The sequence below is a fragment of the Apis cerana genome, linkage group LG7 (assembly GCF_029169275.1).
Source record: "Apis cerana isolate GH-2021 linkage group LG7, AcerK_1.0, whole genome shotgun sequence".
In the NCBI taxonomy this organism is placed as follows: domain Eukaryota; kingdom Metazoa; phylum Arthropoda; class Insecta; order Hymenoptera; family Apidae; genus Apis; species Apis cerana.
Window position 1 is genome coordinate 8,865,543 of NC_083858.1, and position 12,911 is coordinate 8,878,453.

Sequence of the window (12,911 nt, forward strand, 5' to 3'; positions counted from 1 at the left end):
ATAATTATATATATACATATTTGAAAATTATTCTATTCATATACATTAGCGATCAAAATATTTAATTATTAATGAAAATATTAATTGTAACGAAAAGTGCAATTATTAAATCCAGAATTAAATTCAATATCTTTACATTCAATAATTAGTAACTTTGATTTAAATACTTTTAACATTTCCTTTAATAAATATGAAATCACATTATAAGATATATTATGATTTGTTTTATTAGACAATCAATGAAATCATTGTTTTCAGCATCAATTGATTCATAAAAACAATAAATTTAAGTTATAAAATGTAACAATTCACTCGTTATTCACTCATTTTAACATTAAGAACTATCCACACTTTCACTTCAACCACCATCTTTTTCTCATCATAATCCCCTTTCAAACGGATTGGTAATTTTATTTTAGAAAGGCAGCGAATTAACTACTACACCAACAATTACAAATAAATATATTAATAACATTATAAATCATGCTATTACGTAGTAACTAGCAATTAAGAATTAACAATAAGCTCTCAACGTATCTACTGAAATATTCAAAGTGTTTACAATGGTAGTTAATTCATAATACGATAATTCTAACGAACAATTGTATAATCGATAAAGTTGTCGAACTTGAAATAATTCTTATTATTGTATTTCGAAACAGCTTTTCGAACGAATACACCGTGAACTTTATCGAAGATACAGATTTCGGAATGTGTGTTCGAGGGAAGTTCTTAAGAAAATACATTCCGAGCAATCGGTATCAAAGTACGAAGTCTAGTAGTCGAACTTTCACGACTACTCCTTGCCTTAGCCGACCGACTAAGCAATCTTCTTGAAACTCTTCCTCGAGAGGAACGTTACTCCACTTTACAAAAGCTAAGAGCACGCACGCATATCGTTCGATGAACGAACATTAATGAAGTGGATCACGTGGATAATCCAGATGATCGATTTTCGATTCGAGAGGGATGAAACGAATTTTAATATTAAAATTTTAATCCTTGTATACTTGTTTCAATATTTATTTAGTTTATTCATTTGACGGTATTCGAGATAACATGTACAGTGATCTATGAAAATATTTGAAGAGTTTAAAAAGAGTTTTTACGAATATTATATCTTTATAAATTATACGAGATTTTTAAAATTGTTATTAATTTGGTAATGTTTGAAACAAATATTTCTTAAATTCATATTTTTAATCATTAGTGGAAGTAAAGATTTTTGGAGAAAATCTTTTGAAATTTGTACGATAAAATAAAAATACGCCAAAATTCATATATGGATTATTATTTCTCGAATGAAAATCTTTTAAATTCTTGAATTCAAGAAAAATTATTCTCTCGAGTGAATTATTCATAATCTAACTTAATTTTGTTGAATAAAATACAGATATACATGATACGCTCATTATCAATTAATACCGTAATTCAACTTAAAAATAAGCTCATAATTTTTGTACAACTATAATTTTATACGCCCGTTCAATTTTTACTCGACCTCGTTACCTCAAATTTTTACGAGCAAGTTATATATTCGCGAGTACAATCTTCGTAGTCCAGCAAAAATTTTATTCCGCATGGAATACTTTCATTGTTCCAAGAATTTTTAATGCACCCTATTACGTCGATCAAGTCGTAATTTTTTTACCACACGAGTAAATTGAAACGTTAAATAATTAGCCGCTTTTTATTTTCTCAGAGCGAATTCATCAGAAGGCAGGAAGAAGAAAAAGCGTAATAAAATTCTTTTAAATGTCAAACAGAATTGTATTTCTCTCTCTTCCATTGTTTCATTCTTTTTTATTTCACGCGGTTCCCCGTTTGATTGTTGACGGATCAACAATCGATGAGACGGCCGATGGCCATTCGTTGAAGCGACAAAATAAAAAAAAAAATATATAAACAATTTCACCGATTTCACCGATCGTTCATTCGATCGCGATCCTAAAAACGCGTGAAATAATTGAAACATCGATTAATTTTTTTTTTCTTAGATAAAATTTCAACAGGGAAACTTTACTTCTCTGACCTACTTAATTAATAGTTCAACCGGATCGAATAGGGTGAAATATTTATCCTCGTTTTTGGTCAGAAGTTAAACTTCTCGTCGACATTCAAAAAAGGAAAGTTGAATTAAAGTTCGCCAAGTTATTTATGCTTTCACGAGTTTTCCAAGAGGGCGTTTTATATCTTTGGGGACGTTCTCATTTCCACGAGAATCTTTAAGCACAGTTACATATATATATATATATACACGTAAAATCTCTTTAATTTCTTTATTAAAATCTCGCATTTTTGGTTGGACATATTTCAAATATTTGCGGAAATAATTTTCAAAACGTTCATGTAACGTTTCATCATTTTAACATTTTGTTCCACGTTAAAAAAAAAGAGAATAGGTATATTAAAATAATAAATTCTTTGCGGAAAATCATGAAATCGAAGAGCTTGAAAAAGAAATAATTAATATATTTTTATTTCTTCAAACTTTTTAACTTCTAACAAAAAGAATTCTATCACTAGAATATTCTTTTATGATCGGAAATGTTAGAAATTAATGTATTGATTCTTAATCTGTTTAATTTGTATAGATTTTAACTTTTACAATTATTGAGCTATAAAATTCTCTTAATAATATTTTTTAAATTATATACTTACCATTCAAATTGACTTGAAATTTATTCAATTTTTTTTTATAATAATACAATAGTTAACCATGTTTCTATATAAATAATTATCCACAATGCATTCTTTGTCAATAATTCCAACTTATTTCCAATAAAATTACAATAAATGAATTTATTCTTTTATTATCAAAATGGAAAATACATATTTTTATTTTCATAATCAATAAATTATCAAATAACAAGATTTAAAATATGTTTGCATAACTATCTTCTCAACTCGGCTTGCCTTCTCTCTCTCTCTCTTTCTCTCTCTCTCTCTCTCTCTCTCTCTCTCTCTCTCGATGAGAAAAACGCTCAAACGTTTATCTTGGAAGAATTTACATTGTTTATTTTAGACGGGATTGGTTTTTGTTAACAAAGTTAACAAATTCTCGGGAGATACTATGAGATCGTTACGAACACTTAATTGTATGTAAGGAGATGGAAAGAATGAGAAAGGAGGAGGGGGATGAAACGATGCAGATGACGCGAGGTCGCAGCTCCGCGAATTATAATTAAATTTAATTACGCAGCTCCGGTAGTTACCTAGAAATGCATGTGAGATTTTAAAGCAGAAATTACTTGATGACTCCCCGCGAAAATTCTCTCCAGATATCTCTATTCCAGATATCTTGTATATACGATTGATCAATTAATAAAACCATTAGTTATTCTTAATTTTTCACAAAAACAAACTAAAAGTTTCTATTCATCATGTTTTATTATTTTAAATTTGAATAAAACAAATTATGTGTACACTTTCACAATTATCCTATTCAAAGATTGCAAATGTTATTCAAGGATATATTCAATCGTTAAATTTCTGGGAAATATTTTACGTATTTGTGAAATCGATCATCTTATCAACAATATACCGTTCCTTTTGTTTCATCATTTCTTTTCCTTTTCTTTTTCCACATCTGCAAACAAAAATCTCTTGTCGCTTGATTTCTTCGCGTAACGATGCGTGTTGGAACGTGGTCTTATACAGGATAATACTATGCTACGAGAAAACAAAAGGTAAGGAGGGGGCAGAGGGAGCTTGGCTGTAATAATTAGCGGCTATAGAAAATTAATGTAGCGTGGAATGCGAGAGAAGGGTAAACTTTCGGGCATCCTGGAACAACGGCATACCGCGTTACGCTATCGTACACACACCAACACCATCGTTGTTCATACTGATCATTAATAAGGACGCCGGGTCTTGGTTCTTATAGGCCCTTCTATAAACACGCGACAGATATGCCTGGCATCGACTTACGTATTAATCCTTTAATCTCTTGTCGTTATTCCCCGGGATCATTTGTCATCGGGACAAAGGGTAAATTTGAAATAAACAGTTTCTTTGATAAGCCTGCCACCTGCCATTCACCCTATCATTTGAAGTATCTTCAAAATTTATGGTACAAGTCAAGAATAATAATACTTTTTCTTGGAAATATTTCCAATTTTTAAGGGAAAAAAGTAAAAGTCTCGTACGAAAGATATTTTTTAAATCAGTTGGTATAATTTTCTCCACAAAATTTCCCCAATGCACAACAATTATTGTTATATAATTTCGATTGCTTTTTTCATCGTATAATCTCTAATCGGAGAGTCGGTAGAACATCACGCGACACGGTAGAAAAATAACACGGCAAAAGAAGATAAAAATATCCACGTTTCTTTTATTTCGCAATTTTCTGATAAAATGTCTCGTTAACGAGAGTCAAAGAACCGGATATCCCTTCAACATCGTGCGTTCACCAAACGACGTCTAATTACGAGGATGGCTGTCGTTCGAATCTCAGGTTATTCCAACCTATCTGACCAGAGAGGATGAAAGTAATTACCTTGCCGTGCGAACGATTAATTAAGTAGCTGGATGCACGAATTGTAGATGGCCAGGGTGAATTGGAGGACCGTTGACGCGTCCTGTTATGCACAAGCTCGGATGGTACAATGGATGTCCAGAATCCTGCGGAAAATTTCGCGACGAAAATTAATTTTGTATTCCGCCACAGATCGATAATTAGTACAATCTCGTTTTTCCCCTAACACGTGTATAATATTATCGTAATTTACAACAAATCATAGAAACCTTTGTACACAGCACAAACTCTCTTTTCTTTATTATCAATATGCAAACATTTCGTGAATGATGAAATTTATTCATTAAAGAACGAAGATATAGATATCTCATTTTGAGACGTTTATAGAAAAAGATAATTTTTGCGTAAATTTCCAGAATAGAAGAATATTTCTGATCAAAAAAAACCTGGGACAAAATGGGATCGAAAAATGTTTTTCCATCCACGATACATGGAAATACAATGATCCAATAACCGACTTATCTAAGATGAAGGTAGACGCGTCATTAAGACAAAAAAAAAGAATTCGCGTTAATTACGGCTGTGTAAATCAAGGAGACCGGTGGTAATTACACCGGTTTGAAGAACGGCTCGCTTTGATATAACCGTGTCCCGCTGTTGAATTTCTCAAAGAACATCGCGGGGCCCCCCTTTATTACACCAGGCCACCTTGGAATCGCACGCGTGCGTGTATTTGACACAGATATGCAGCCGCACGCACACCACTCATCCCTGTGTGCACTCGTCCGTGGACTGGAACCTCGTCCACGTTGATGACACTACCGACAACGGTATAATGTAATCATTTTTGAGAGAGTGGTGCCGCCGGTATACGTGTCACGGCATTTCCCTCTTTCTTCGCTCTCCCTCCATTTTTACCCTCCTTCAATCAACGTGATCCACGTCATCTTCCTCTCGCTCACGGAAGTCGCGGCGCAAGAGGTAAATAAGAGGAACGAAGGTACTCGAGGTGTTCAGCATCGAGTTTATATATATATATGTGCGTGTGTGTGTGTGGGCATAGGCAACGAAGCTACGTGACTGACCTCGTAACTGCCGTTTCTAGTCGATCGACACGTAGAAGGGAACGGGTATTGCCGGATCAATAATGAAGCGTGTCGCTGAAGAATGTAACAATAATCCGCCCCCACGGGATACCCTCTAAACGAGACAACTTCGCGTGCTCGTTCAAACGGCCGCCCACGATCTTACCTCAACGCGCAATTTTACGGTTATTTTCGCATCGAATCTCGAGTTCGTTTATTGCTCCTCTCCTTTTCTTATATACGGTAAATTGTTGATCGGGGAGGGGAAATAAAAGAGGATAACGGAGGGAGGATAATCGGGTAATGAATAATCTCGTGAGGGAGGATTGTATTTGGAGGGAGAAAATGAAAAATTGTATTTGCCCGATTATTTTTATTATTTTTTTACACTTACCGTTGATCTTTAACCGTAGATTGCTTGAAAGTGTATCGTTATTGTTTCGAAGAACGAGAGTATCTTTCAAAGAGATACGAACAGGTTGGCTTCTCTATTTTGAGAATCATTTGAAATCGAAAGTTGGAATTGTAAAATATATATATAAAATATCTATATAATATAATAATTCAAATCTTCAAGTTCTTTTAATCGTGAATTTTATTTCATTTTTGTTGCATTTTGGGAATTTTTGTCATCTTGAAAATTTCTTGGAATTATCTCACTTCGAGCAAGAGAATTAAAATGGATAAATAAATTTCTCGTATATCGAAAAAGAGAAAAATAGAAAACGGTTCGACGATGTTGAGCATTTTGGAAAATCGATGCGCTGCAAGTCCGAATGGTATTATTCCCGAGTTTTGTGTAGCAATGGCGGACAGTTATTCAATGCATGCCACTTCTCGCGATAAACGACGCGGCAGCTACGAAAAAACGTTCGCATTGTTGATGTGGATAATTATTGCGGACATGATTAAACGTGAGAATAACTTTGCGCGCAAGTGTGCACGACGGCGGAAATGCCGCAGTTTGCACGGTAAATTGCACGATTTCGATATCTCGCGTTGCCAAGAGTAACCGGAGAATTAGTTGCGGAGATTTCAACGAAATCGTTCCGAAAAATTTCACCGAATACGATCGAAATTTCTCTCTTGCTGATGAACTTTATACACTTCACGTCTCGTAAATCGATACACTTTTTTTTACTCTCGGGAAATTTTGCTTCAAATTTAAATTTCACTTCTCTTTTTCAACTTTTGATTACAGAGAACGATCGTTAAATTCGATATAATTAAACGAATCATTGTAAATCACTCGAAATTCAAAAGTTTCTAGGATAAGTTCTTTAATTTGATCATTAAGAAAGACGAAAAAGGTATAAAATACGTAATCGAATATCGTATACTTCCAGTCCAAACAGGCTTATTCTTTTAATAATTTAATTAAAAGATTAAACAAGATCTTCGTGCAAAGTGTTGCACTAAGCGTATGAATTTAAATGGAATTGGAGGAGAAACTTTGAAAATTAGAACGCATTAGAGAGGGAAATTTATTTTCGAAGGGAAGGGCTGTTGGTCATCACGATGCGCAACGAGAATAGTCGAGGTCAAACTTAATTGTAGTTAACGATCACAGATTAGTGTTTGGTCCCCAGGTAGCCAGTAGATTATTATTAACGTGATGCTAGATACACATAATTGCTGGTGTAGCTCCAACTGCAATTGCAACTATTAATTTTCCACCCGAAGGTGGATGATCTTGACGGAAATGTGTGTCTTGAGTCATCGTTACACTTTGAATTCCTGTACTTTACACACAATCTTCAGTTACCTAACAAATTACTTATCAACGACAACATTTAAACATTAATTTTACTTTTAAATAATTCGTACATTATTTTCTCATTTTAATTGGCATCACTCAATTGTCATGATCAACCGAATAATCAATCCCTTTTACCCAAAATTATCTCACGAAAATTAAAAATTACCTTATTACTTTGCACGATCAATATTATTCAAATAAAGAACACAAATAAAATATAGACAATATTCGCTGATAATGTCAATTTAATAATTTATCATCCCCGTCCAATTATTAAAATCGCCAAGTGTCAACATATTTGCATTTGAGACACAACGTGGAAAGTGGACCATAAAAAGCAACGAGGTTCGCGATCGTTCGATTTTTCTCACCTGTCACGAGCGTGCATACATAATCATCCTCCTCCGCGACACCAGTTGCATTCGTCGGAGCTAATACCGCATAGTGGATAGCGTTAAACTTCCCGTTGACAGAAACGCGTCTGAAATCTTGCCCCGTGAAACGTATCGCGGCTTGTAGAACGAGGCTTGTCACGGTTAAACGTGTCTCGAGTCACCAGCCAGCCCGAGTATCGTGTATCACGGTGGGGTGAAACCCTCCACGGGCAGGATGATAACAGTGACTATTATTAATCTACGTAGGACCGAGCGGCAATCAATTACCCTATCTTATGCCACCCCCTGCATGTAACCTGGCCTTTCTCTCCCGCAAAATGGTAACGCTGGCAAGTCTATGGAACGATCTATCCATACACTAACGAGTTTCCAGGGTAGAGGTGTACGAGGTGAGAGAGGTATGTACACGGTGTTCGCGCGTTCAATTTTAGAGATAGATTATAAGTAGCAGGAGGTCACTGGGTTGTGATTGAAATTTCTCTGACAATTCTTGAAGAATTATTGAAGAATAATGTTTGGTGCACATCGAATGTACTTTTGAAGGCAAAACAATTAGCAATGGTGCGACTCGTGGTTAAATGAAGGTAGAAATGGAAGAAATAATAGATGGAGGATAGATGGCTAATTCGTTAATTATATATTATATTATAATTCCGAAGAGGTTAAAATATATCAAATATACGTTAATTCACAAATTAAATAGAAAAGTAAGCAACTTAATTAACGCTGGATTGACTCGATAAAATAAACATTTTTAACTTTTGTTCATCCTGGAATTCTCCGAATATATTAACACCCTGTACATGTTGTGAGAAGTTGTGTTGGTCCACGTTGGTGTCCATGTCCGCTTCTAAGTACATACAGGTGCCGTTTGGCGTTGCGGCACGTACCTTCTGTATTTCCATCTATGAATTCACGTACTCGCAATTCCTGCTTAGATATATATACTATATATATATACGTATATGCGTAGCTGAGACGTGAATGCACAACCGAAGGACACCATTAAACCGTCCATGGCGGAGGAATAATACGTTCTGAACGTGACATAAGATTGCCTCTACGTGGCTGGCCGAGGCGGTACGTGTACGCGGTGGATCGGGTGCAATAATAACAAACTAGAGGAAGAAATTACACATCTTAAGGATCTTGGGAGTAGTGGATAATCCTTATAGGAAGATATATTAGAAATGGTGGATTTTAAAAGAGTTTTCCAATGATATCAAGGAAGGCAAAAAGATTTTTGTTGCATTTCTATTGTAATACATGAGTTATTCGAAAGCCGTATATTTCATTTATTTTTCGATTTCATTTTTTTTGAAATAATTCATTCTAAAATAATACAATTGCTTATTTGAAGAATAATTTAAGAAATACTCGTCTCTGATCTTCAAAGTTAAATTTTTTCTTCGAAAAATTTAAATTCTTCGATCATGAGAAGTTTCTAGAGAATTCTAGATCAAAGAAGAACAATTTTTTTCTAACTATACGAATTTGGTTTTAACGCGGAGAAAGATATTTATACAAAATTCAGTTAAGAGATGATCGAAATGGAGGATTCGAGGAGGTTCGTTAATTCTGTAAATCGAGCTTGTCGAAAATCTACTTAAATATCTGATGGCGAAGACAAAAGGGGTTCGAAGCTTGCGATACAGCTCCTTGGAATGCCTGAAAACGATGCTTTCTGTCGAAGGCAGAACCGATCCTGCTAATCGGTGTGGACGTAAACGACTCTCGTTATCTCTCCCTCAATGCTTATCGATTCGGCGAATCGCACGAGCGGAATCCGTTTAGACGATGCTATTTGTCAGTGGCAAATGAGCCGATTGCACCGTATATATCTCCTGATATTTAATTAGAAACCGATCGACGTTGCTGAATCGTCAGCTTGAGTCCAGATAGGGGAAGACATACGGTCAGAAAATCGAACGATTCAATTATACATCTGGTATATTGAATGAGCTACTTGAACAGATGATTACGAAGGAAAACAGTAGAGGAAGTTGACAATTGATCTCGTTCCACCGACTTTGTTTATTATAGAGAAAAGCAGGAAATTTTGAAGGAAATTTACGAAGTGTTAATGATTTATAAATGCTTGGATATTGGATTTTGGATTTTTTATTATTATTTTTAAGAAATTATTCCTTCTATTCTTTGTCTATAAATTAGAAATGGAAAATAAATATTAAATTAAAATTTAAATTACACAAAATCATTAAGAAAATTGATTCTATTATTTCATGGTATTATTCCAAAGAAACATAACTTTTTGACAAAATAAACGTGAGGGTCTGGTTTTACTTTATTTCAAAGGACAATACTTTAAAAAAATTTGCATAATACTCGATACCTAAAATATAATCTCTTCTATTCAAAAATATACATATTTTACACTTTCTCATATTTTAATTTAACTATCTCTCTCATAATCGAACGATATATCGATTTGTCGAGTTAAAACTCTACTTAAAATTCTAAGCTAATTTCGTAATTCTCGAATTACGAGGATAAAGAAGAAGAAGAAAACGTACACCATTTCTTTTTCGCCCGGAATATTATTTTTCAAGAAGAATGCCTCTGTTGGAAATAATAGATTATACACGAAAAACTCTCGTGGCCACGAATGCATACGCGTTTCGCGGTTAACAAACGCAGACGAGCGTGCCAAAAAAAAAAGTTTCAACAATGAGTGCCATTCCATCTTGCTCCGTGCACCATGTAAAAATGTTTGTTGATGCGTTTTCAACCTCCTGTCGTTTACAGCGACACATTCTCCCGGCGACGGATGAAAATGTTGGACAGTTTGTATTGGTAAATGGAAAATGTTCTTCTATCATTTTTTCCCGTCTTTCCATTCTTCCTACTCGTACGTTTTATTCGATATGATTAATTATAGGGTCGGATGGATTAATGAATTGAAGCCTTTTGTGATACAATGTGTGCATCATACGCGATGTTAAATTCGTGACGTTACGAAAATTTCGATTATCTATCAAGCGATCCATTTTTGTTTTTATTTAATTGTCTGTCCGTATTTTTGCCTTCCAACTTTTTCGTCTATTCTTCAAAGATGTTAATATCTCCTTTATATTTGATAGACTTTACAATATATCGAATATATTTAAATTAATTTTTATGACACGTGGTAAGTAAATTTGCTCATTTAATCATCTTCGTTCAATATAATATAATGTTAATAATTCGTTGATTATTATTACATTCCTTTTCACAAAGAAAATTTTTCTTGCAATCCTGCTCGTATCACGATTCATAACTGGACGTCGGATTTTTTTATATTAAAATTTTATTACGAACAGAAAAAATGGAAATGGAAACAAAAATCTATTTCATCTTTAACGTAATATTCTCTATATTTCATATCTTTGCATTTCATGGATTCGTAACATACTCGAATACAACAATTCTCGTACAGTTACAATCACATCTAATAAAATGAAAACTCTTGGCGTATTTTTGCAATCGCTTTCCTTAGATATTCTGAATGGGATCCAAAATCAATCGTTATCATAACTTAATTAATAAACAAAATAGAAAGAAAAGAAAAAGATTCGAAAAAGTTCGTCTTATCGAAGAACGAATCGATCGCCTTTGAAAAGAAAAGTTGACCGCAATATTTTCTCCGCCAGGAGGAGGACGATTCGCATTAAAACGTCCCATCCTGCGGGAAGTCGGAGGATAAGCCGCCTGTAGAATCGAGATGGCGTGCGCGAGGGTGGAAACCGAGGGGCAAGATGAATATTCCATGGTAAATCCGTGGTAGAATCAGTGCAAAGAAATCTAAAGTCGACGGGAAAAAGGGACGAAAGGCGTGGTAACCCTTTCTCGTCGAGGATTTAGTGGTTCTTTGGATACGTACTCTTCTCCTTCTCAAGGTTAAAGTTCATTGGAAAACTTTCCACCGTTTCCTTTTACACATTTCGTATTCGCATTCGCACGAAGAGAAAGCAGGGAGGAGGATGATTTGCAAATTCTTTACCCCTTTACTTTTCGAATTTTATTTATTTCATCTCGTATTTGTTCCCAAACGAATTTCGATCATTTATTAAATGAGATAATAATAATTTTTAGAATATTTTTAAATCTTTCGCTTTTTTATTTTTTTTTCTTCCATTTTTCAATTCCATTAATTCACGGAATATTCGTGATGTCCGCATTTATTTATAACATTTATTCTTATTAGATGAAACGTGATGATTTGAACGTAAACTCTTATTAATCTCTTTTCTGATTGTAATATTAATTTATTTATAACGCATTATCGATCTCAAAATGATGTACGATATGAAAAATATCGTATCGAAAATGTTTATTTCTTCATTTAATAATAATAATAATAATATGATGATGTTATAATTAATCAAATTTATCGCAGATGCACATTATTAATCATTAATATACAAAATTTCTACATTCCTATTATTCACCAAATAAAAGAAGCTATAATTTCAAAATTATATTCGATATTGAATTAATTTTTTAACTTGCTCCCTTTCTTCTTGTCAATTTGTTTTATAAACGTGTATCGATCCTTTCTTTCTTTTTTTTTGGAAAGAGCGATTACAATTAAATGCGATACTTTCAAATCGAGAAATTTCGCGGTTTCGTTTTCCTTTTCCCACGTACGTAATTTCAGGTCGTGGAACGAATCCCGGTATGCAAAGTCAGGCCAGATGACGATGCATCGGCCTACTTCCGCCCGAGTAAATACAACGTTAATTAACGTCAAGTCTGCTCGCACTTTCCTTTACAAATCTGGTGCACGGACACGGACGTGATTCAGACGATTGTCCCAACGAACGAGGCGGTGGACGAGGTTGCTGCTACGAAGACAGTGCAGTCTTCTCGTCTTCTTCGCCTGGAAACGAGATCCATTCTGATTTCTTGCGCGATCGTCTTTTGTTCGGTTTCTGTACCCCTATTTCATGGCTATTACAATGCTTATAGAAAGATATTCGCATACATACGCTTATTTTGTAATAATGTGCTTTTCTTTTCTCTCTCTCTCTCTCTCTTTCTTTCACGTTTTAAATTCCATTTTTATGCTATGCATCTATGCTATGCAATTTATATATATCACATAATGAAACGTGATATTTAATTAGATGCATTGTACGTGGAGATGATATGCTTCGATAATAAATGTTGCAAATATCTTTTACATCCATTGC

General features: G+C 34.2%; 2 protein-coding genes across 5 annotated transcripts in view; one reads left to right on the forward strand and one right to left on the reverse strand.

The window, feature by feature from the left end:
- The window catches only part of LOC114577732 (uncharacterized), a 444,442-nt gene that overhangs the window by 79,664 nt on the left and 351,867 nt on the right, over positions 1 to 12,911 (reverse strand). Inside the window, exon 3 of one of the 3 annotated variants that reach the window (XM_062077130.1) lies at positions 4,502 to 4,626. The exons of 1 other annotated variant lie outside the window; for it this stretch is intronic. In XM_062077130.1, the coding sequence (XP_061933114.1) occupies positions 4,502 to 4,626 (125 nt within the window). Of the gene's footprint in view, positions 1 to 2,940; positions 4,627 to 12,911 lie in introns of those variants that run through there. One more of the 3 variants, XR_009830539.1, reaches the window with a different exon arrangement.
- LOC107999292 (glutamate receptor 1) overlaps positions 1 to 12,911 on the forward strand; it is a 264,212-nt gene that overhangs the window by 23,170 nt on the left and 228,131 nt on the right. The window lies entirely within an intron of this gene.